Raw genomic sequence first — 25,280 nt, forward strand, 5'->3', positions numbered from 1 at the left:
GCTACTGCAGTAGAAACTCAAAGCTACCGACAGCTATAAAACAACACAGTTAAAACTGTGCTGTCAAATAAATACAATCATTGCTGGGAATTATGTGGGAGTTAAAGGGGTCTGGATCCCCTTTTTTTCTGGAATACAACTGTTATAATGCATCTTTGTAAATGTCACTTTATATGATTACATAATATAATAATATTCACTGAAAGCCCTTTATAGATGTAAACAGTGGATTTTAACTACTGAAAACTGGACTCTCTCATGGGTTCACGTTCAGATTCAGCTGCTGATCTTCTCACAGGTCCTTTGGGTGTTTTTCTCATTATTACCTGCTGGCGTGAACAACAACTTGGTGGCACCCACCCAGAAGGCATCGCAGTTCCCGAGCTCTTCATTCTGTTGAGTGGTGGAAGAGAACTGTTTCTCACACATAATTTATTTTTAAGGTAATCTTTGCAAAGTAATGAAGTTAGGGAGTGGTAGGCAGTGAGACACAAGAGGGACAGTCAAGTCTTTGTGGTTAAAATGTATTGTTTACAAATGCTCCATTATCTTTCCACTGGCCAGGAAACAGTTATGGGACAGCCTCACCTCTTCATGCCCATTAACGGAAGCAAAAGAATTAAAATCATTACAATCAAACCCATTCCCTCCTCCTGGGAAAACAAAAGAAGTCTGATCAGGCAGCAGCAGTAGCAGGTAGGTTTCCTTTGGATGCCGGAGACATGGGAGACTATTGGAGGCCAGCGCATGACAGGTAGGTGGAGCTCGTGCGCAGGTGGTGTCTCTCGCCAACCAGAAAGAGAGAGAGGGAGGCAGAGAGAGGGAGGCCGTCGGGTGCAGAGCCGAGGTTACCACAGGACACTCCCGTGCCGCCGCTGGACCTCAGCTACTAGCAACAAGCAGCGCTCCGAGCTGCCTCGGATTATCGTGCAGACCCTGCTCGCCTCTGGATATTCTGCTCATTGGCAATACAGCGGCAACTTCAGAGTCACACACTGCACACAGATCCAGAATTAATGTGTCGGGGCTGTTTTTTTCTTTTTTGGGGTTATTTTTGCTGTTAATGCTCGGACTCTCTGAACCGGAGCGACCGAAGCACCAGCCGACTGGATCAATTTACTTTTCGGTTTGGGCTCCGTTCACTGACACCCCGCATGGATTTAAGGACAAACTGTACTGGCTGTGACATTAAGGAGCACAATGTCGCCGAAAAACACTTCACCCGGGTGGCTTCAGTGGCAAGTTGTATGACACGATATATTTAGCTACTGGTAAAAAAAATAAAAAATACAACAAAAACTGCTAGCGATAGCGAGCTGTACGGCGGGGGACGCGTACACGCTGAGGTCATTATGAACTAAAATGGGACACACGGCTGTGTGACGGTGCGAGAGGCTGTTGTAATGTTAGTGGGTTTAATTTTTTTTCCTCCCTGGATTTTAATCGTTTCAGGGCTGAGACTTTAGCAGCACAGCGGTTAGGTTGGTAGCACTTGTAGCACTCGGACTGTGGTGATGTTTAATTAGTGAACGTAAATAAGAAAACGGCGCAAAAGACGGTAAAGTTTGACGTCAACTGCTTACAAAGCCTGAAAGGTCACCGTGGAATCGGCCATCTCCTCCTCCTCCTCCTCCTCCAGTCTGTTATGAAGATGTGAACTCTTCCTTCCCTCCGTTCCTCTTTCTCTCATTGCCGTCCTGTGACCGTGTCCCTCTCTGTTTGCTACAAAGACACCACAACCAGACTCTCGCCTCTCGGGGATGTACGAAAGCGTGGATGTTGTAGGTTTAAGCCCCAGCCCCAGCAGCCCCAGCACGGGCTCTTTTCTAAGCATGGACTACTACCACAGACCCCCGGGGCTCCGGCCGGAGAAGGGACTCCTGCCCGGTGTAGGAGGACTCCAGCGTCCCTTCGGCGGGTCTCTACTGACCGGCAGACACTGGAGCGGATCCAGCCACTGTGAGTCATGTTAAACTGATTATTTGTCATAATGGAGTTGTACATCAAATAAATACAGGACGCGCCACCACCGGCAATAGCTCCATAATAGATAATTAGATTTGTTTAATATAAGTACCAAGGGAGTGCAGTTTAATCCGTGCTGTAGTATTCCTGTCAGCTGAAGGGAGGAGTGCATCCCTTAACTGATGCCAGCTGGGACACATGCCAGCTGCGTCTTCTAGCTGCCACACACTTTGTTTTCAGTCTGCTGGATGAGAAGTGAAGGCACAACAGCACCATTTAGTTTCATTGAGTTTAATAATGTTCTCTGGGGTTTTTTTTTTTACAGTATTTGTACAGCAGCCATCGCTCTGTCAGGGGTATTTTGTACAAAAATATTATAAAGAAATGTAAACGGCTCCAAAGGAGCTTCATGTTTACAGGAAGGATTCTGTAAGTTTCAGCTTGTGAGGGATTTTCAGATTTGTGTGTTTGACATGTGTTGTCATGACTGTCATAGTTAAACATTATTATGACCAGTGTTTCTGAGCTGCGTGTTACACATGTGGTTAATGTTTTGAGTGGACCAGGGATAAATATTTGTTATGGAAATTAAAAGTCTTTAGTCATTTAAAGTCTTTCAGCCTGTCATCACAAAATTGCTAAATTGATGTTATGCAACAGATGAATATTGGGAACTGACATAAGCGAGTGAAGTCTTTGTGCTGCCTGGAAAGTGTTTTTAAATCTGACGTCTGCTGAAATTTGAAATTAGTGTCATCGGTCAGTTAACCTCAGTGTGTAAAGATGTGTATAAAATGATGATATTTCCAGGAAATTTGGGATAATATTTACAAAAATATAGAAAACAACATAAGAACAATATAGAAAAAACGAAAAATACTGAACACCTTTTATCAGTTATTGCAACTTGCAGGTAGCAGGTAAAAAAAAAGCTTTTCCAGCCCTCTTTTCCAGTGAGCTACGGACACTGATGACAGTCTACCTAATTCAGAGTGTGAGTCTGTTGCTACAACATACCAGCAACATCAGCATTATAGTTTAATAACACATGGGTCAAAAAAAAAAAAAAAAAAAAAAGGAAATGAAAGGAGCACTTTGAAAATGCATCAGATCTCAATAGAAAAAAAGTCCTATACTGATTTGGACCGGGTAATGTGTGAGGAATGACAGGATGCCGCATCATTTGATGGAAATGAAAATGATCAACCAACAGAGGGCCAAATTTGAAGAAAAAATAATGCAGCAGGCCAAAACTCAAAATGGTACTCAGTAGTTTGTGTGGCCCACACATACTTGTATGCATGCCTGAAAAAAATGAGGCATGCTCCTGATGTCCTGGGGGATCTCCTCCCAGATCTGGACCAGAGCATCACTGACCTTCTGGACAGTCTGAGGTGCAGCCTGGTGGTCGTTGCATGCACTGAAACATAATGTCCCAGAGGTGTTGTTTATGTCAGGCGAGCATGGGGGCCAGTCAGTGGCATCAGTTCCTTCATCCTCCAGGAACTGCCTGCATACTCTCACCACATGAGGCTGGGGATTATTGTGCACAAGGAGGAACCCAAGACCCACTGCTCCAGTGTAAGTCTGACAGTGGGTCCAAGGATTTCCTCCTGATACCTGATGGCAGTCAGGGTGCCATTGCCTAGGCTGTAGAGGTCTGTGTGTTCTTCTATGGATGTGCCTCCCCAGACCATCACTGACCCACCACCAAACCAGTCATGCTGAACGATGTTACAGGCAGCATAACGTTCTCCACGACTTCTCCAGATCCTTTCACATCTGCCGCATGTGCTCAGGGTGAACCTGCACTCATCTGTGAAAAGCACAGTGCACCAGTGGTGGACCTGCCAATTCTGGTATTCTATGACAAATGCCAATCAGGCTCTATGGTGCTGGGCCCACCAGAGGACCCTGAGGTCACCCTCATGAAGTCTGTTCCTGATTGTTTGCTCAGAGACATTCACACCAGTGGCTGCTGGAGGTCATTTTGTAGCTCTGCAGTGCTCATCCTGTTCCTCCTTGCACAAAGGAGCAGATATGGTCCTGCTGATGGGTTAAGGACCTTCTACAGCCCTGTCCAGCTCTCCTAGAGTAACTGCCTGTCTGTCTCCTGAAATCTCCTCCATACTCTGAGACTGTGCTGGGAGACACAGCAAACCTGGCAATGGCACGGATTGATGTGCCATCCTGGAGGAGTTGGACTACCTGTGCAGCCTCTGTGGGGTCCAGGTATGACCTCATGCTACCAGCAGTGACTCTGACCCTAGCCAAATGCAAAACTAGTGAAAAAGGTCATAAAAGATGAGGAGGAAAAAAATGTCAGTGTCCTTCACCTGTAAAACCATTCCTGTTTTTGGGGGTTGTCTCATTGTTGCCCCTCTAGTTGACCTGCTGTTAATTTCATTAACACCAAAGCAGCTTAATCTGATTAACAACCCCCTCTGCTGCTTAACATCAGTAATGTTTAAATGACTGGATGATATACTCAGATTAAGAAGTGCTCCTTTAATGTTTTTTGAGCTCTGTATGTAAAATGAAGATTCCTCCCTTGTACAAAAATGGGATTAAAAAAAAAACAAAATCCCGCTGCACAGACATCAGCCGTCGTCCAAATATTGACACCAAACAGGTCGGCTAATTATTTGGGGAGGAAACAGAGGCCTTTGCTTCCCTGAAACAGAGTGGGACGCAAATAAGAACGCAAACTAGAAAAAAATATTGGTGTTCACTAATGCCAAAATTGTTGTTTTAAATGTTATTTACCCAGAATTTCACAATTGGTCCATCCCTAATCCTTTCCCAACACAGTTCCGGGAGGATTGTTATAAATCAGCCTGTTACAGGTGTGATTCACACTGGATAGGCTGCACATGTGTCACAGGACTATGAACATATTAATACATAACCTTATTGCTATAATTTGACAGTGCTGCCCCCACCCCATTGTCTGAAACACTAAGCCTTAGATGGTGATGATGTGGTGATGTCACAGCTTGCACAACTGAGTTAAACCCATAAAGAGGGAAAGTCAGCTGGTGAGAGGTGAGAGTGCACAACGAAACAAGAGAGGAGCGCTCGTAAATTCAGGCTGGAGAGACAGGGACGATTTCCCCCTCTCTGTCTGTGTGTGTGTCTGTGTCTGTGTGTGTCTTTGCATGACTGGAATGAAGAGTGTCAAACAAGTTCAAAGGCCAAAGGCTGAACACAGACTCAGGCATGCGCACATATTCAACAGCAACATGGACGCTGTGTGTGTGTGTGTGTGTGTGTGTGTGTGTGTGTGTGTGTGGTTGTGTGATCCAGAGCTATGACTCACTGACAATTGGGAAGTGACCTACATCTCTCCCTCTCTTTATTCCTCCTTCTATCTAGCTCTTTCTTTCCTGTGTCAGCTGCCCAGTCATCATTTCTCTGCACTGAATGACCTCTCTTTCTCTGTGTTGGAGACACACACACACACACACACAGTCACATTCACAGTTTGTCTGGGAATGTGAGAGCATACTGGCCAAGTTTGACCTGAGTGTGTAAAAAGGGGAGGAGGTGTTTTTGTATTTTCGTGTGTGTTCGTGTGTGAGAGATCACACTTCTATCATATAAAAACTAAAAGAGTAGCAGTGGAAAGCTGCTTATTAATTGATTTGCTTGAGACACAGACCTCTGCTATAGCACGTCTCTGTCTGCAGCTCTTCTCTTATTTCACATCTTCTTCATGGTCTTTATTGGAGACGGCATGGAAAAGACTCAGATTGTAAACGTCGCTCAATTTAAACCGTCCATAGATAAAATCCTTCTTCTTGAATGTTTGTTTTGCCAATAAGGAAGCGAGATGATTGATAAAACATCTGCAAACAGTTGATTGTTGTTTTGTATTTGTAACACAATAACTAAAGGCCCTTTCACACCGAACGCGTAAATTCCGTGCGAATGTTTCGTGCGTTAAAAATATTTTTCGGACTCTCCTGTTCTTAATGCAGCCGTTCACACCGACCGCGTCATTTCACAGGACGAATTTGCGGCATTTATTTTTTCGGATCAAGTTCGATTTTTCTGACTTTCGCAAGCGAACAAACAGGACTGACCAATCAGAGCGCTGCATTTAGCAGCATGTGAGGTCATAGCTCAAAACACGAACCGATGTACTGAATATACAGTGATGTGGGAACAATAAAATCATAATATTTTACCTCAGACACAGCTACACGCTGCTCCGGGTCAGTCGGCTCTCTGATATTATCCTCTGCCTCCTCACATGTGATCCCAACTCTGCCAACAAGAGCTCAAACTGTCCCACTGACATCCAGAAATTTGAGTGAAAGCATCCGTGATGCAGCTTCAGCTCCGTGATCAAACCATGAAACTCTCCCTGCTGCTGCTTTCTTATGAGTTGGATGAACCCATAAACTGTGTTTCTTCCTTCTCTTGTTTAGAAACATAAGGACCATTACATCATCACTTGATGTCGACTGCATTTTTTTTTCCACCGTGCGTTATATAGGGAGGATTTAGTCGCAAAAACGCAACCCATCCGGTGTGTATATAGGTTACACGACAGGGTCGCATCCGAAAGATTCGGAATTTTGTGTCGTTTTTACGCAACACATCCGGTGTGAAAGGGCCTTAACACTCATACCCATTGACTGTATATCAAAGATGTACATAGCTACTGTGCTGTCACTCACTGATTTTGGACTCTGCATTTGTAAGCCCCAAGGTTAGAGTTTTGACTTTGGAGCCAGATGTGGCTACAGTCGTGGCCAAAAGTTTTGGCAGTAGCAAAACTTTGACTTGTATACTTTCCAGATGTCTTGCTAGCATTTCATGCTGAAATGTTTTCACTCACTGAAATATAGTCATTACAAACTGTTGAGCAAGTTTTGAAAATGTAAAATAGATATGTTTTCATTTATTTATCTTCTTCTGAGAAAATGTTTTCCTCCAATTCAGGCTAGGTTGCTGTTGTTGTGGTCCACAGCTGGTTCCTCACAGAAGGTCTCCTGGGGGATGTACTCCAGCTGGTGATGGAAGTCCTTGTTCTTCTCTGTAGATGCAGGGTCACTGCAACCTGAGGAGGCTGCAGAGCAGAACGAGGACCACCATTGCACACAGCTTATGTTTGAGACAGTGGAGCTGGAGTTCATTCGCAGACCCACTAAAGAAGGAGCTGATTATTTCTGTTAGATATTTGTCAGAAAATAATCCGTCTGAATTTTTGGGAAGCACTGCTTTGTCTCATGTTGTTAACCCTCTAGAGTTGACAGACGTGCCAGTTTTTAAATTGTGCTGATAGACCAAGTAAAACCAGATCATTGATCATTATTTTACGCCATGCTTTGTCCTGTATATTGTCCTAACTGAGTGTTTGGTGCAGAAAGAAACGGTAAAATCTGAATATTTGCTCGCAGAAAGCGCAGCAATGTGTGGCGTTTGGAACGTGTTGTGGAGTCACGGATGAGGCAGATGCTGCCACAAAGCCACCAAAGGCAGACTCAGAGGTGAACGCTGTCTCCAGGTGTACAGCAGGAGGAGGAAGTGTCAGGCCGGTGATGGGCCCGTCTGTCTGTGCTGGACAGGAACTGTTTTTTTGGAGTGGCACAAATAATTTGTGTGACACCCGACTGATCTGTAAATAGTTGTACAAAAAAACGCTCGAGGCATCGCCTGCATTCAAACATCAGTCGTTCTATTTAACTGTTGTTTGCTAAATCTGTACATAGGTTTTTGAAAATTACAACTTATATTTGTATTTTAGGTTCACTTGAAATTTCGACTTGAAATTTCGTTGTGCAACTTTAAAATTTCGTTGTGCAACTTTAAATGGCAATAAAGATTCTAATCCAATTAAACATGTTTGTGGTTTTCACAGTAAAAAACTCAGATTTTATGCCTTTTGTGTGATTTTAACTTTTGATCGTGTGTTATAATGAAAACATAACTGTTGAGTCACATGTGTGAGGTTGTGCTGAAAACAATGATACCAGGCAAGGCAAAGATAACAGTTTTTAAGGTGAAATAAAAACTCAAAAGTAGTCAAAACTGGCCAATGATACTCCAGAGTGTTAATAAACACACTGGAGGTTCCTGCAGATTTGTTAAACATTCATTTTTAGATCTTTTAAAATGTTGTAGATTATCAGACCAATAAGCGTTCTGGATACTTTGAGCTACTTTGTATTTTTTCTTGAAAAATGAATTAATTAATTTCTCGATACTGTTCTTTTCACTAGTTTCTGAATGAACTAGTTACTGACTCAAACACTGATATGTAAACTCTCGTTCTTTCACCTTTTCAGTGCCATCACCCGACACTGAAACCTTTACAGTCGAGTGCGGCATCACTTTTATAGAGTTCATTTAGAGTTCATGCTGGTTACATTACGTCATAAGGTCAGAGTGAGCAAATTAGTGTTTAGTCACTGATTTTAGGCAATACTGGGAATACGGGATTCTTGTTATGAAACACCCATATTTGTCAGATATTACTCAATTTAATGAGCCAAAAACAGACACTCCAATCACATTTAATCTCTCATGGGCAGATGGATTAGATATGAAAAACGATGGATGAATTTTATCCATATTGCTCAGTTATAGGTGAAATGAGCTCATTGCACCCAAATTAAAGAAGAAGAAAACTAATAAAAATGATGCAGAAGTCAGGCTTAAGGACTTCCTGCTCCTCGTTGCTGTCTCTGTGTTGCTGCTCTCTAAGCTGGGGGAACATACTCTCTATTCAGCAGCGCTGTGCTGGCACCGAGCTGGGACTGCCCGGGGCTACCATTTAACAATATTTTACATCAGATTGGTTAAATGGCTTACCCCAGCACCAGCCAACATTTCATGCTGCCACTGCTGGATTTGAACTAAGCTGACCCCGGAACACAGATTGGCTGCCCTGCCCAGGAGCCAGAACACACCAGCGTCTGAAGGGTTTTAACCGTGTGTTGACCTGAGTATACCTCAAGGCTCAAATAAATACAGGCTTTACAAGCTAGCTGCAGGTGTAAAGGGATATTTTAGCTTAGTTTGCAGCAACTTTTGTCATTGTTTTTAAGTGAAAAAAAAAAAAAGTACATATACTTAGATCATAGTTGCCCAAATTGAAGGATTTTTGTATCTATCATGTAGAATATTAGACTGAATACATTCAGATGAAATCTTTACAGTATAATGCTAAATGTGAGGCTGTAATGCATAAATACGTCTCTCCAGATTTTATTTGAGCAGGCCACTGATGAATATTTTACGACTCATTTTAGCATTTATTATTTTTCACGTCACAAAACAGTCCAAACTGAGCAAATCAAACATCTGCACATATAGTGTGTGAATATCAAAGTGCCATTTTAAGCCTTTATTCACCTTCTTTATCAACCACATCATATTTCAAGTGCTTTTGAAATGGCCGGCTCTTTATGACAAATTGCATGCGAGATGTGAGATTAGATCGCCGTGTGTGGCTAACATTAGCAGCAGCAGCAGCAGTCTTCTTTCCTCGTAGGTTAAAGTCCGCACGCCAGAGCAGAATGCGGTTGCGCTCTGGCCGAGTGGTTGTGCTTCAGTTTGCTGTGACACGTATATACAGCTGTTCCTTTTCTACATCACAGTCCTGCAGGTTTGCTGGTTAGCATGGTTTACTTTCCACCCACAGCTCTGAGGGTGAAGGCAAGTCTGCTCGGCCTTGTCACGCACATGCCCTAACAATGCATCTGCGAGTAATGGGGCAATATGAGGCGACTTGTGAAAACTCATTTCATGGTTAATTGTTGAGTAACTTCTTGAACTTCTGTTTAGTACAGTCAGGTCCTTTAGAAAGAACGCGGTTTGCTTAAGTTTCTGTACATGGGTGGCGCAGCGGTTGCCTCACTGCGAGAAGGCTCTGGGTTCAAAACTCCTCTCAGCTGCTGCCTTTCTCTGGATTTTTCTTCTTCTGTGGTCTGCATGTGTGTAAAGTTGAGAGTTAATGATTGTCACCTTGGCGCAGTCCTTCACTGGACTTAATATGGATGCATAAATGATTTTGTTCACACCACAGACGTTCAGGTTAATGTCCAGGCACTCAAAAATAGTGCAGTACCTGCCACTCCTTTATAAGCCTTCCACTGTCACAAGCTTCAAATGGGCTGGACAAACTAAGGTTACTAATAATTATTGGGAATAATAAAAAAAAATTAGTTGCAAATCTTTTGCAATCAGTAATTGTCTGAAGTCTGGAAGCCATGGAGGTCACCAGATGCTAAGTTTCCCCCCTTGAGAAACTTGGCCAGCTCCTTACAGCAGCTGTTGTCAGTTGCTGGTTCCAAAATTCCAAAAGTCTTTAGGAAGTGAAAAGTATGTTTAATAAGTTAAATGTATTTATTGTAAAATGTTTGATTTATTTTTAATTGAATCCAAAATAACATTTGCACAGTTTTTTTTTTTAATCGCTGAAGCAAAAACAATCTGACATAAAGAGATCTCTTTATTTAATTATTTCTTTGCTTATTGTTTCTTATAAGTATTTGAAATAAATTAATGTTAAGTTTCTGCAAATCTATCAAAATGCTGGCATCTGTATCTGATTCAAATAGGAGACCCATCTTTGGAGATGCTCTCTTTTAAAGACCTTTCCCTTCATTTGGAGCCTCAGCTCCAGCACTGCAGTCTGTATGGACACTCTGCTGCCTGCGGCCGTCATGTCCTACACACTAAAGCAGAAGTGGAAAGCAATAAGAAGAGATTAACAAACGCAGAGATGAAAACAGAGAAGGAGGCACTTGGTAAGCAGAGGGGAGGGAAAGCAAGGGGGGGGGGGGGGGGGGGGGGGGGGGGGGGGGAGAAGAACTGAGAAGTTTAAAAGAGGTCAGACAGTGCTTCAGGGAACTGCTGGCTAGAGTGTCAGTGATAAGAGTGCAAAGGCAAATAGAGGAAAGATGAAGTGAGGAGAAGATGGAGGAATGGTATGATGCAGCGGAGGAGAAGGACCTCCTCATTTCTTTCTGTCCCGCTCTGTGTGAGCAGAGCAGTAGAGGGGAGTTGAATCTCCTCCATAGAGGAATGTCTGGTATGGCTACTAAAGGGGGAGGGTAGGCGTGTGTGTGTGTGTGTGTGTGTGTGTGTGTGTGTGTGTGTGTGTGTGTGTGTGTGTGTGTGTGTGTGTGTGTGTGTGTGAGGTTAGATGAGGCTAGATGAGGCAAAGTGGGAGTAGGGGAGGAATTGCGGATGGTGCTGGTTTCTGAAGGGTTGAGGCCACCAAAGTAAATCACAGGCTAACTTTGATCAAAAATAACAACAAATATGACACCGAATTAAGAGCGGGATGTTGTGGTGTACTTATTACTAATGCATATAGCTACTACCCATGTAGCTAATGTATTGTGCAACACGAAACTTTTTCACAAAGTGGAGCTGCATTTCTCATGAAGCAGATGTGTTACTTCTGTTTGGGTTCAGGTAGACAGAAAGAAAGCCCCGTCTTCTTCTTGACCTCTGTGACCAGCAGTGATGTCAGTAACGGGTTACTCTAATCTGACTCCTTTTTCTCAGTAACGAGTAATCTCATGCGTTACTATTTGCAGTCCAGTAATCAGATTAAAGTAATTTATCCAAGTTACTGTGTGTTACTATTTTTTTTCGTTTTCCTCTGTAAAAAGATATATTTTATGCCGGTGTTGTGCCCAAAAGTGATCATCTGCCAAGAAGCGATTTTCAGTTTGCCAGAAAATGATGGTCTGTATTTAGACGGCTGTAAATGACTCGTTGACCTATAATCTGAGAAACATGTCAAACATATTTCTCATGAATGATGTCAGGTCATTTTGAGCGAGAAACAGCATTTCTTATCACAAGGTAGAAGCTGCACTCAATTTTTGGCAAAGTGACTTTTATATTTGTTTATTTGTTTTTTATCAAGGTAAAAACTGTCGTTGACATTAAAAATGTCTTTTTAAACAGAAATCTGGCTCAGAAGGCTGCAGAAATTCAATTCAATTCAATTTTATTTATATAGCGCCAAATCACAACAAACTGTCGCCTCAAGGCGCTTTGTATTGTGGGTAAAGACCCTACAATAATACAGAGAAAACCCAACAGTCAAAATGACAATTTTTGGCAAAGTGACTTTTATATTTGTTTATTTGTTTTTTATCAAGGTAAAAACTGTCGTTGACATTAAAAATGTCTTTTTAAACAGAAATCTGGCTCAGAAGGCTGCAGAAATTCAATTCAATTCAATTCAATTTTATTTATATAGCGCCAAATCACAACAAACTGTCGCCTCAAGGCGCTTTGTATTGTGGGTAAAGACCCTACAATAATACAGAGAAAACCCAACAGTCAAAACGACCCCCTATGAGCAGCACTTGGCGACAGTGGGAAGAAAAAACTCCCTTTTAACAGGAAGAAACCTCCAGCAGAACCAGGCTCAGGGAGGGGCAGTCATCTGCCGCGACCGGTTGGGCTGAGGGGAGAGAAAGACATGCTGTGGAAGAGAGCCAGAGATGAATATCAATTAATGATTAAATGCAGAGTGGAGTATAAACAAAGGTGAATGAGAAACAGTGCATTATGTGAACCCCCCAGCAGACTAGGCCTATAGCAGCATAACTAAGGGATGGTTCAGGGTCACCTGATCCAGCCCTAACTATAAGCTTTATCATAAAGGAAAGTTTTAAGCCTAATCTTAAAAATAGAGAGGGTGTCTGTCTCCCGAATCCAAGCTGGAAGCTGGTTCCACAGAAGAGGCGCCTGAAAGCTGAAGGCTCTGCCTCCCATTCTACTCTTAAGTATCCGAGGAACCACAAGTAAGCCAGCAGTCTGAGAGCGAAGTGCTCTGTTGGGGTGATATGGGACTATGAGGTCTTTGAGATAAGATGGGGCCTGATTATTCAAGACCTTGTGTGTAAGGAGAAGAATTTTAAATTCTATTCTACATTTAACAGGGAGCCAATGAAGAGAAGCCAATATGGGAGAAATCTGCTCTCTCTTTCTAGTCCCTGTCAGTACTCTAGCTGCAGCATTTTGGATCAGCTGAAGGCTTTTCAGGGAGCTTTTAGGACAGCCTGATAATAATGAATTACAATAGTCCACCCTAGAAGTAATAAATGCATGAATTAGCTTTTCAGCATCACTCTGAGAAAGGATGTTTCTAATTTTAGAAATATTGCGCAAATGCAAAAAAGCGGTCCTGCATATTTGTTTAATATGTGCATTGAAGGACAAATCCTGGTCAAAAATGACTCCAAGATTTCTCACAGTGTTACTGGAGGCCAAAGTAATGCCATCCAGAGTAAGTATCTGGTTAGACACCATGTTTCTAAGATTTGTGGGGCCGAGAACAAGAATTTCAGTTTTATCTGAATTTAGAAGCAGGAAATTAGAGGTCATCCAGGCCTTAATATCTTTAAGACATTCCTGCAGTTTAACTAATTGATGTGTGTCATCTGGCTTCATTGATAGGTAAAGCTGAGTATCATCTGCATAACAATGAAAATTGATGCAGTGCTTTCTAATAATACTGCCTAAGGGAAGCATGTATAATGTAAATAAAATTGGTCCTAGCACAGAACCCTGTGGAACTCCATAATTAACCTTAGTGTGTGAAGAAGACTCCCCATTTACATGAACAAATTGGAGTCTATGAGATAAATATGATTCAAACCACTGCAGTGCAGTACCTTTAATACCTATAGCAAGCTCTAATCTCTGTAATAAAATGTTATGGTCAACAGTATCAAAAGCTGCACTGAGGTCCAACAGGACAAGAACAGAGATGAGTCCACTGTCAGGTTTTGGGGGGATGGCAGGAGGAGAGAAGCTGCAGAGAGGCGTGTAAGACTGCAACTCTGCTTCCTGGTCTCAACCCTGGGTAGTCAGTTTTTAGGAGGGTTAATAAATTTGGCCAGATTTCTAGAAATGAGAGCTGCTCCATCCAAAGTGGGATGGATGCCGTCTCTCCTAACAAGACCAGGTTTTCCCCAGAAACTTTGCCAATTATCTATGAAGCCCACGTCATTTTTTGGACACCACTCAGACAGCCAGCGATTCAAGGAGAACATGCGGCTAAACATGTCGCTCCTGGTCTGATTGGGGAGGGGCCCAGAGAAAACTACAGAGTCCGACATCGTTTTTGCAAAGTTACACACCGAGTCAATATTAATTTTAGCGACCTCCGATTGGCGTAACCGGGTGTCATTACTGCTGACGTGAATAACGATCTTACCAAATCTACGATTAGCCTTAGCCAGCAGTTTCAAATTTCCATGAATGTCGCCTGCTCTGGCCCCTGGAAGACATTTGACTATGGTCGCCGGTGTCTCTAGCTTCACGTTTCTCAAAACAGAGTTGCCAATAACCAGAGTTTGTTCCTCGGCGGGTGTGTCGCCGAGTGGAGAAAAACGGTTAGAGACGTGAACAGGTTGGTGGTGTACCCGGGGCTTCTGCTTAGGACTACGCTTCCTCCTCACCGTCACCCAGCCGGCCTGTTTTCCCTGCTGCTCGGGATCTGCTGGGGGGGAGCTAACGGCGGCTAAGCTACCATGGTCCGCACCCGCTACAGGGGCCTGGCTAGATGCAGGATTTTCCAGGGTGCGGAGCCGAGTCTCCAATTCAGAAAGCCTGGCCTCCAGAGCTACAAACAGACTACATTTATTACAAGTACCGTTACTGCTAAAGGAGGCCGAGGAGTAACTAAACATGTGACACCCAGAGCAGGAAAGTGCAGGAGAGACAGGAGAAGAAGCCATGCTGGTAGTGAGTCGGCTAAGGGCTAAGCTACTAGCTGAGCTAAGCTAGCGAATTTCTAAAAACAAATAAAGTGAGTAATGTGAATACAGGTGATTCAGCAAAGAGTATGCTATTTAAAGTAGGTGAAGATTACACTAAAATATGTTATTATACAGATAAATCGAGTTATACAGATATAACAGCTAACAGACAGCAAAACACTGTGCTCCGAAACAGGAACAGGAAGTGATACAATACCGCAGTGAGAGCCAACACCAAGTGACAGCACCACCTCTCAGAGAAATCACAACAAATATAACATCACAGTTCTATAAAGATATTTGAAGTGGCCAAAAACCACCGGATTGATTATAATGTAGGTCCAATAACAGAGTCCTAAAGATTGTTGAAAAACAGGTTATTTCTTCATTTTATATATAAGCCCTTCATAAATCATGTTGACTGCACTCTATTTACCAATTTAAGCAAAGACAATACACATAAAAACACACAGTAACATTTAGATCACTTTATGGCAGACGATCACTTTTTGGCACAACACCGGCAGCTGTTGAATATAACTAATAAAGTAACTTGTAATCTAACTTAGTTAGATCAGTAAAATTAAGTAATCAGTAAAGTAACTAAGTTACTTTTTAAAGGAGTAATCAGATTGCTTTTTCAAGGTAACTATGTGCACAGCAGACGGTGACGGTGGAGTTTAGCAAGTCGCCGTCCTAACTTACTTGCTAACGGTTCCTTGTTCCCCCATGAGAATTACCGTATTTTCCGGAGTATAAGTCGCACTTTTTTTCATAGTTTGGCTGGGGGTGCGACCTATACTCCGGAGCGACGTATATGTGACATTTATAACACATGAACCAAAATACTCCAGCCACTTGACATCTCCGTGAACTGCAGCTTTAAGGCAGTCTTGCGTAACCTGTGGGCGCAGTGGATGATGGACGGAGAGCACAGCTTAACGGCAACTGGGAGAATGCGCCACCCAACTTTCCTGGAAGTCATTGGATGGATCAAGAAAACATGGGCTTCAGTGACAAACCATCCTGTTGGGATTCAAAAAGGCTGGAATAACTGGAACTGCAGCTGACGACGAGTCTGACTAACGCGACACAGAAGAGGAAGCGGCGCTTCGTCTACGGAGTGTACGGAGTTGTTTAGAAGTGACACCGAGGATGAAGAATTCAATGGATTGATGGTTTGGTTAACTTGTTAGTATGTTCTTTATGCTATGGTTATCTGAATAACTTAATGTTACGTTAACATACCGAACACGTGTTCGTTGTGCGTCATGTAGCTGAATGTGCTACGTTAGCATAACGTAGGCGTAACCGTGTTCGTCCTGTTCTTTAATCCATTATTATTTTAAATTGCCGTTCAAGATGGAATTTCTGCGCTGGGTCTCGGATTCTATCAACCCCCCCCCCCCCCCCCCCCCCCCCCCCAAAAAAAGTGCGACTTATAGTCCAGTGCGACCTATATATGTTTTTTTCTTCTTTATTATGCATTTTTTGGCTGGTGCGACCTATACTCCGGAGCGACGTATAGTCCGAAAAATACGGTAATCTGATGTTCAACATTTGTTCCGCATGACTTTTCTCCCCACAGTTTGAGAAACGCTGTACTAGCAAATAATCTCCTGAAACTTCAGTCACTGCTGACCAGCCAGCCGTGGCCTTTTCCCATCTGATATTTAGGATTGCAGGATGTAGCCTCAAAATTATATCACCATATTTCCAGGAAATTTGCAATAATATTTATGATGATATAGAAATTACAAAAATAATGAACACTTTTTACTGGTGATTGCAACGTGCAGATAGCAGCATTTATTGGTGTTTTTTTTTTTTTTTTTAAAGGAAGAGCTTTTCCAGCTCTCTTTTCCAATGAGCTGCTGACATTGATGACAGACTACCTAATTCAAAGTGTCAGTCTGTTGTCACACGGTGCCAGCAACAGCAGCATTATAGTGTAATAATACACAGCTGGTCCAAATTTCACTGCAGCAACTCAAAATGGTACTCAGTAGTTTGAATGGCCCCCACATGCTTGTATGCATGCATGACGACATCGTGGCATGCTCCTAATGTCCTGGGGGATCTCCTCCCAGATCTGGACCAGGGCATCACTCCTGGACAGTCTGAGGGGCATCCTGGCTGCATCAAATAGAAACATAATGTCCCAGAGGGGATCTGTTGGATTTAGATCAGGCAAGCTTGGGTGGGCAGTCAATGGTATCAATTCCTTCAGTGTCCAGGAACTGCCTGCATACTTTTGCCACATGAGGTGCACCAGGAGGAACCCAGGACCCACTGCAGGGTCTGAGAATGGGTTTAATGATTTCATCCCAATACCTAATGGCAGTCAGGGTACCATTGCCTGGCCTGCAGAGGTCTATGAGTCCCTCCATGGATATGCCTCCCCGGACGATCACTGACCCACCGCCAAACCCATCACCCTGAAAGATGTTACATAACGTTCTCCACAGCTTCTCCAGACCCTTTCGCACATGTCCTCAGGGTGAACCTGCTCTCATCTGTGAATTGCTCAGGGCTCCAGTGATGGATTTACTAATTCTGGTATTCTGTGGCAAATGGCAATCTGCTCCACAGTGCCGGGCAGTGAGCACAGGGTCACAGAAGTTTAACAGACTTGATGCTGTACTCTGATTAAAAAGTGTTCCTTTAATGTATTTGAGCAGTGTATAATCATGGCCAAATATTTTGGCAGTAACACCACTGCCAAAACTAAATTTTTTCCTTGGGATTGTGCTTCACCATATCACAGAAACATGTAACAAATAATCTAAATACAAACGGAAGTGGCAAAATGCATGAAAAACAAAATTTGTGCCACTGCCCAAACTTTGGCCATCACTGTAGTTAAACAATAGCAATAACTGAAGTAACTTAACCGTGTTACTCTTCAGGAGTTGTGCAATATTTACACATTGAGCTTTTTTAACCAGCTGCTTGAAGCCCTCTTTTACCACCCTTTGACAGGTGTTGCTAGGGTTAGCACCTTTCTACCTTTCTGACCTTATAAGCCTGCATACTCCCGCTAGATCGCTAAGGTCTGCTGAGCAAATGCTCCTGACTGTCCCGAGGTCAAGATTAAAACACAGAGGTGATCGGGCCTTTGCAGCTGTTGCTCCGAAAGTGTGGAACAAGTTGCCCCTTCATATCAGGACCTCTCCTACAGTTGACATCTTTGAAACCTGCTCGAAAACCCATTTTTATTCTTTGGTTTTTAAATCAGAATGAGTCCTGGATACACTAGTGATGTTGTTTTCTTTTACTTATCTTTTATTATTTTACTCTTTCTGTCTCCTTTACCTTGTGTTTTAAGTTATTTTATTTATTTTAAATGTACAGCACTTTGGTCAACTGCTGTTGTTTTTAAATGTGCTTTAGAAATAAACTTGACTTGACATGGAGAATAATTAGCGAGGGCTCCAGCAATGCTCATTTGAATCACTTGGTATACTTTGGGGTTGCACTTCACCAGCTGCTAGTGCTTCCTCCTCGCTTGCTTTCATAGCCTGATTGCACTTGATGGTGTGTTTTTTGCCTCGAGTGGTGAAACAAGTTTGTTGTTGTTTCCACCTTTAGCAAGAACAGTTTTCCAGCACACTTTGCTATTTTGGAAGTTGTTGAAGTAGCTCCATTTTTTTAGATACTAACTCTTCATCAAAGGCTGACGCACTGCTCTCACTCCCAGATGTGTCAGGGCTTGTTATTGTGCACCCTGGGGAACATAAACACATACACTATTTTCTTTTATCTTTGACAAACATTCCAAAATGTTCTAGATGGATGGATGGATGGATACTTATTTGTGTTTTTAATTATGCCCAAACTCCTATCACACAGTTCCATCGGGTCTTTATGCCATACTTGGCTGGTTTAAAAGGGCTGCATTGCCTGGAACTGCAGCTGCTTCTGAATTCTAGTTCATCCACAGAGATCAGTACCAGGGAGAGAGGATTTGGGTGACTGGGTTATAAACATCATCCATATATCAAGTAGCAAGTTTTAGGTCTGTTAGCCACGGTTCAGTGGAAAATATGACAGTGTTGTTATTAGAAGAGGAAAAGTGGCACTAATAAATGTACAGCTTTATGTCATAATTGGCTTCATTCAGTCGCTTGAAGGGTACAGAAATGTCTCGTTTCTGACAGAGGATGAACTGAGGGGCTGCATGAGATAAATAATGACTATTTTGATGTTTGAATTATGAGCATAAATTGCAGTGTGACTATTTAGATGTGTGCTTACACCGTTCCAGCTCAGGTCTGAGAGTAAGGCAGTTTCAGTCCTCTGTATGTCCTGCACATATGTGGAATTTGACTTTGACTTGATGTAAATCTCTCTTGCAGCTATAGAGACTGAGAGCACGAGTTCAGGGGAGGACCTGCTTGTCCCCAGTCCCCCCTCACCTCCACCTCCACCTCGCATCTACAAACCCTGCTTTGTATGCCAGGACAAATCTTCAGGATACCATTATGGAGTCAGTGCCTGTGAAGGCTGCAAGGTAGGCACTGAAACGCCAGTGCTTGAACTTAGACAATATACACACTAAGCCACAACGCTCCAGGGGAACTGGACCACAAATTCCAGCTACAATTTGAAAGCTTACATGAAGTAGCAGCACAGAGCAGGAGATCTCAAAGCATTTGCATAAAGTGTCAGCAGAGAGGTCACGACCTTTATGCCACCCAAGGATCTCTAAGCCTCTTGGCTTCATCTAATCCTGTACACACACTGTGCACTCACACACACACACACACACACACAAACACAAAGGATCTGTCTATGCAATTAGTATCTGCTTTGATATTTTTGTGTATGTGTGTGTGTGTGTGTGTGCGTTTTGATATGCTGTGATGTGCTTATGTTCAAGCTCGTGTTCTGTTAGACCGCCACCTCCACCCATCAACCGAAGGAACCACGTCAGGATTGCACAGATACAGTGGAAATAATGATGCAGTTTTCATTCCAGTTCCAGCACCTGCACATGCTCACAGCACTCTGCGACCCTGCTTCTGCATTTCAGCCACTGCCTTCTGTTTCTCTCTGTCAGGGTTTCTTTCGGAGGAGCATCCAGAAGAACATGGCGTACACATGCCACCGGGACAAAGTCTGCGTCATCAACAAAGTGACAAGGAACCGGTGTCAGTCGTGTCGACTGCAGAAGTGCCTGGATGTGGGCATGTCTAAAGAATGTGAGTACAGGTGCAGGTTGGTTTTGTGGCTGTGTGGAAAAAGTGGAGCTTCTTAAGTCAGTTTACTGACAATGGAGAAGGTTTGAAGTCAAAACGTCACGCCTAACTTTAGTTGACTTCTGGACCTCAGTGCTGCATTCTAGCCTTGTTGTTTGTCTCCCTCTGGTGATCATTCAGAGTTAGCACATAATCCTAAAAGCCTCCATCACTGTGCCACACTCTGTGAACCAAGCACAAAACAATGGAATTTCACTACTGCTGCTGGAGACAGACTTATAGATTAAAATCAATATAAATGTAATAGTTATGAATAGCAAAACAAAACCCTCAGAATCCCCCTAGTTGGGGACAGATGAGACACGACATGTTCTCTTAGAGATGTAGGGATGTTTGGCAGATTTTGCATCTTCTCAGAACAAGGAAGGCCTGTTAACCTCCAGCATGCAAGCTACAGTTTGTGATGTAATCTCATTCAGTTTTGAGTCATTCTGCAAATGAAAGCAAACTGAATACTTTAGGACTTTATTTTAGGGCTGTTTTGTGAAACTGTCTGTTTCAGGCCGGTATTTCAGATGTCCTGAGGTGAATTCACCAGTGGACTAAAAGGTTCAGAAGGTCTCAGCTAAAGCCTCTCATCTTGATTTCCATTCACAGTGGTGCGAAATGACAGAACAAAGAAGAAAAAGGAGGAGAAGAAGCAGCCTGACACAGAGATCTACGTCCTGTCAGCAGACACGGAGCAGATGATCGAACGAGTTCGACGGGCCCATCAGGATACATTCCCGTCCCTCTGTCAGCTGGGAAAGTACACCACGGTACTCATACAGGCACACACAGACGAGCAGATTTGAGTTGAAAAATCAAAGAAACTTACAAATAAAAAAAAAATAATTAGGTAATTGTTTTTTTAATGTGTCATTGTTGTCCCTCCCATCCTGCAGAGCAACAGCTCTGAGCACCGTGTCGCTCTGGATGTGAGTCTCTGGGACAAGTTCAGCGAACTGTCCACCAAATGCATCATTAAGACAGTAGAGTTTGCCAAGCAGCTCCCAGGCTTCACAACCCTAACCATCGCTGATCAGATCACGCTGCTCAAAGCCGCCTGCCTCGACATACTGGTGAGGATTTGCTGCAAGTTGCAATTTCTCAAAGACAAACATCGCAGTTGTGACACAGTTGCCTCATTTATGATATTGAATCACTGAATAATAGATTTTGTTAGTAAATAATGAGTCCTTTCCCTAGATTCTGAGGATCTGCACCCGCTATACTCCAGACCAGGACACCATGACCTTTTCTGATGGCCTCACCCTGAATCGCACCCAGATGCACAACGCTGGGTTTGGACCTCTCACAGACCTGGTGTTCGCCTTTGCCAACCAGCTGCTCCCGCTGGAAATGGATGATGCAGAGACGGGGCTGCTTAGCGCCATCTGCCTGCTCTGTGGAGGTACTGCACTCTCTGTCACAGGACAATGAGTGAAATGAAAGAAACAAAGAGACGTACTGACAGGAGTGATGCTTTGTGTTTGGTGCAGATCGTCAGGATCTGGAGGAGTCAGAGAAGGTGGATATTCTTCAGGAGCCAATGCTTGAAGCTTTAAAGGTTTGACATCAATTATTACCCAACTGCCTCGTAGGTACTCACAATTCACGAGCATACACTTTGTGTCCCTAAAACTAAAGTATGTACTTGAACAGATGTAGTTATCTGTGGCTGTCTGGCCTGAGCTCGGTGTGTCTTTACTGAAGGCAGAAAGCTTTAAAAAGAGAGATTTGAATTAAGTCACATTTGGTCCACTAAAATATTTGGACTGTGTGTTCATGTTCATCAAGATACGCGTCACTCAGCGCAGCAGTGTGACTCACTGATGTGATAGAGGAGGCGGAGGAGCGTGTGCTCAGCCGACAGGATAGAGATCATCCAGGAGCTGCCCACTTTAATGACATCAGACTTCATGTGACTTCCTCCCACTGTTTTTTATTTTGAAGTCAAGAATTATGCTTAGCTGCCTCGTCCTAAAAACACACGAGCAATCAGCAATTGTTATCAAAAGAGGATATATGAATCAGCTGCACAGAGAGAAACAGCACTTACTTGTTTTCCCTCACAATCATGCTGTGTGCAGATCTATGTGAGGAGGAGAAGGCCGGATAAACCCTGCATGTTCCCCAAGATACTGATGAAGATTACAGACCTCAGGAGCATCAGTGTTAAGGGTGAGACACACGCGCACACACTAACACACAAACAGTAACCGCTTTTGTTTGAAATAAACATGCGTTGGAGCCGCAATTGCGCACAAACCTGTATGTCTAAAATGTGATGGTTTTAGATTAGTAACAGCGCACTGTTACGTTACGCTTCATTGATGTCAGTGATATCTACATTTATAAAGGAATGGAAAGGATCAATTATTCTTTTTGACTGGAGAAAGGGCTTTTATTTTGAAAACATCTTCACAGGAAGCAGGTGGAAGTTTTACAGTATTTGAAAAAGAAACAGCAAAGTAGAAGCAGCCATTTATGGGTCAGTGTTGCTGGGATCAGCCACTGCTGACTATTATGTGGCACCCTGACCTTATTAGAGAATCTAAGTTATGATAAACTTTCAAATTCAGGTAATAGTTTCTGAGGACATGTTGTCAGACATTCCTGTCTTTTTTAATGTCACATATAAGATTACAGTAGTGTAATAACTTGTAAAGTAAAGCAGTGGTGAGTTCAGAATTGAGAATGTTTTGTGATGTTCAAACTGAAAGGCTCTCCCATTACGCTGACCTTTGTCTCTGTGCTGTTTTCTCACAGGGGCAGAGCGAGTGATCACACTGAAGATGGAGATCCCTGGCTCCATGCCTCCTCTTATCCAGGAGATGCTGGAGAACTCTGAGGGACTTGAGGGGCACGGAGCAGGGGGAGGGAAAGGAAGAGGAGGAGGCAGAAGGGAGGAGGAAGACAAACCGGGAAGCCGCCATTCGAGTCCGATCCCCAAATTGGTCCATTCTCCCAGCCCGAGCCGCGTGCCCCGCTCCCCCTCCTCCCCCTCCCCCTGAAGCCCCACACTCTACAAACAATAAGAGATGAACTTGATGAACTTGAGCAGAGCATCTTGCGCTGCGTGTGAATGTTTGAACCCATAAACTTTCGGGGTCACTGTGTGCTGTGAGGACTGCTTTGTGTTAAGAAGTCATGGTTCTCGATGTTAAATGCAAAAAAAAAAAAAGAAAAACATTTTTATGATCTATAAACAGTTCATTATATAGATTCTTCTTAAATCATACATTTCCTAAAGTACAAAAAAGTCCTGTGCTGTATAGTCTGGAGAATGTAATATAGTGTATATAACAAAGGGTGTGAAAGAGCTAAGGCTGAGACAAGCTGATACCAGAGGTTATTTTCCTAACTGTACATATGTATATACTGTATTTTTCCCAATGCAGCTAACTGTTCCTCACCTCACCACAACACAACACAGATACACTCAGCTTCTCCCTTCTTACCGCTCACAGAAACATCAGGGAAAAATAAAAACCCTCGACTTTAGTTTCCTCGACTGGAATCAGAAATGGAAATATGGAGACTTTATAGATCATCATCATCAACTTTGGGTTGTTTTCAGATGCAGCTCAAAGTAGCTTCAACAAACTGTGAAACACATGGGATTAGTTTTATAAAATAAACAGCTGTCTTCCTTTTAGTGGACATTTTCAACCAAAGCTAAGTTAATAGGAGCGTCATCCGTGACATCTAAATGTGCAAGCTGTGTTTAGAGGGGGATGAAGCAGTGAGGCTGCAGTGTTTCCTCCTTTGATCCTTACAGAAGGACTCTGGACACGTTATTTTGAAGCATTATTCAAACTCATTTTTATTTGAGTGGCCACCAGGACAGAATCACTGCATGTACAGAATTATCAGTCAGATCTGGTTTAAATCCGATTCCCATCTTTACCCAAAAATAAAGCTTTAAAATTATTTTTTTCCCCCTGTGGAAGGTGCACTTCTCACACTGTCTTTGCTGTTGCAGAATTATGGCATCACGTAGAATAGTGGCATAAAATATTTCTTTCCAATAAGTGTCATGTCTGGCCCATGAACGCACCAGCTTCCCCCCCCCCAAAAATAAGAGATGTTGTGTTTATGTATGTCAGTTTTCAAAAATGACTTAAAAATAAAATAAAATAATGGGAGACAAATCAAATACAGCTGCCAAACAGGAAGCAAATGTTCCATGTATGGTTGCCAAACTTTGTCCGTGGACTCGAGACTTCTTTCTGGGATTGTTGTTTAAAGAAAATAATATTATTTGTCCTCTGGGGGGCACTGCAGTAAGCAAAAACATGTGTTTCCTGTCAGTGCTGGGCTCCCTCACTGCTGCTCCCAGCTCTGCTGTTTTTATAGTGTGCGCCTCTTGATGTCACAGTCTGTTTACACAGTGTTACTGCCTCACTACAACTTCCCTACTGTCAGGTACAAATCATCTCTGTCACTGTTCTCCCCTTTAATGTGTGGTGAGCTAACACTCACTGGAAAGTATAAAATACAGGGCGTTCAATAAAGAGGTATCATTCTCTTATAAATTGTGAAATATGTTTTTTCTTTGGTATATTCTGGTGTTCACAATGAAATGTTGACATTTATTTTATGTATAGGAAAACATAACAGAGCCGTATTTAAGCATGCATTCCTACCCGTGCAGCAGCCAACAGTATGTTTAAGCTGATCCCAGCACAGGACTTTGACAGAGTCCAGCAGCAGTAGTGGAAGGTGGGCAGAGGTGTGGAGCCTATCCCAGCTGTCACAGGCTGAGAGGCAATTAACCTAACCCCACTAACTACATGTCTTTGGACTGTGGGAGGAACACACGCACGGTGATCAAAACTTCCAGGAATGAGCATCTTAAAAACTCAAGAACCTTAAATAACTTAAATTTGGCCCGTTCATTACTTTGCCCGTTCTTGGCAGTTTCCAGAACAGGTGGTATTTTAAGATCACTTCATTGTAGCTGCAGTGTATCAAACAGTAATCCTTTTTTTTCTTTTCTTGTTTTTGGCATTTTCAGAAAGGGCACAAAGTCAGGCTGTCAAATCTGCCATGTGATTTAGGATATTGTAGTAGAACTATGCATTGACAGTCTCACCCTGAAGATTCCCATTATTGATGAAAACTGATGGGCACTCTCCTGGTCCCATAGCTGAGAGGGTACCACTTTCTATTATAGTTCAGTAATAATGAGGCTTAATGTTGTGGCTTAATGCAAATACTTATTATGTAGTATTTGTGATACTATGAAAGTAATCTTTACTACAGACACCATACTTAAATACTTTGTAGTTTCTTTGTTTTTTAAGGTTTCATTGGAGACACA

At 42.9% G+C, this 25,280-nt stretch overlaps 1 protein-coding gene across 1 annotated transcript; it reads left to right on the forward strand.

Annotated features, from left to right (window-relative positions):
* The first annotated feature begins 841 nt into the window (after positions 1-841).
* On the forward strand, positions 842-24,492 carry LOC115785262 (retinoic acid receptor alpha-B-like). Its single transcript, XM_030736800.1, has 9 exons — positions 842-1,959; positions 19,070-19,224; positions 19,774-19,915; positions 20,570-20,730; positions 20,857-21,033; positions 21,161-21,365; positions 21,454-21,521; positions 22,045-22,135; positions 22,724-24,492. Exons 1-9 carry the CDS (start codon positions 1,761-1,763, stop codon positions 22,966-22,968), a joined length of 1,443 nt encoding a protein of 480 aa, XP_030592660.1. The 5' UTR covers positions 842-1,760; the 3' UTR covers positions 22,969-24,492.
* The last annotated feature ends 788 nt before the right edge of the window (positions 24,493-25,280 follow it).

Source organism: Archocentrus centrarchus, chromosome 8 (genome assembly GCF_007364275.1).
Source record: "Archocentrus centrarchus isolate MPI-CPG fArcCen1 chromosome 8, fArcCen1, whole genome shotgun sequence".
Classification (NCBI taxonomy): Eukaryota; Metazoa; Chordata; class Actinopteri; order Cichliformes; family Cichlidae; genus Archocentrus; species Archocentrus centrarchus.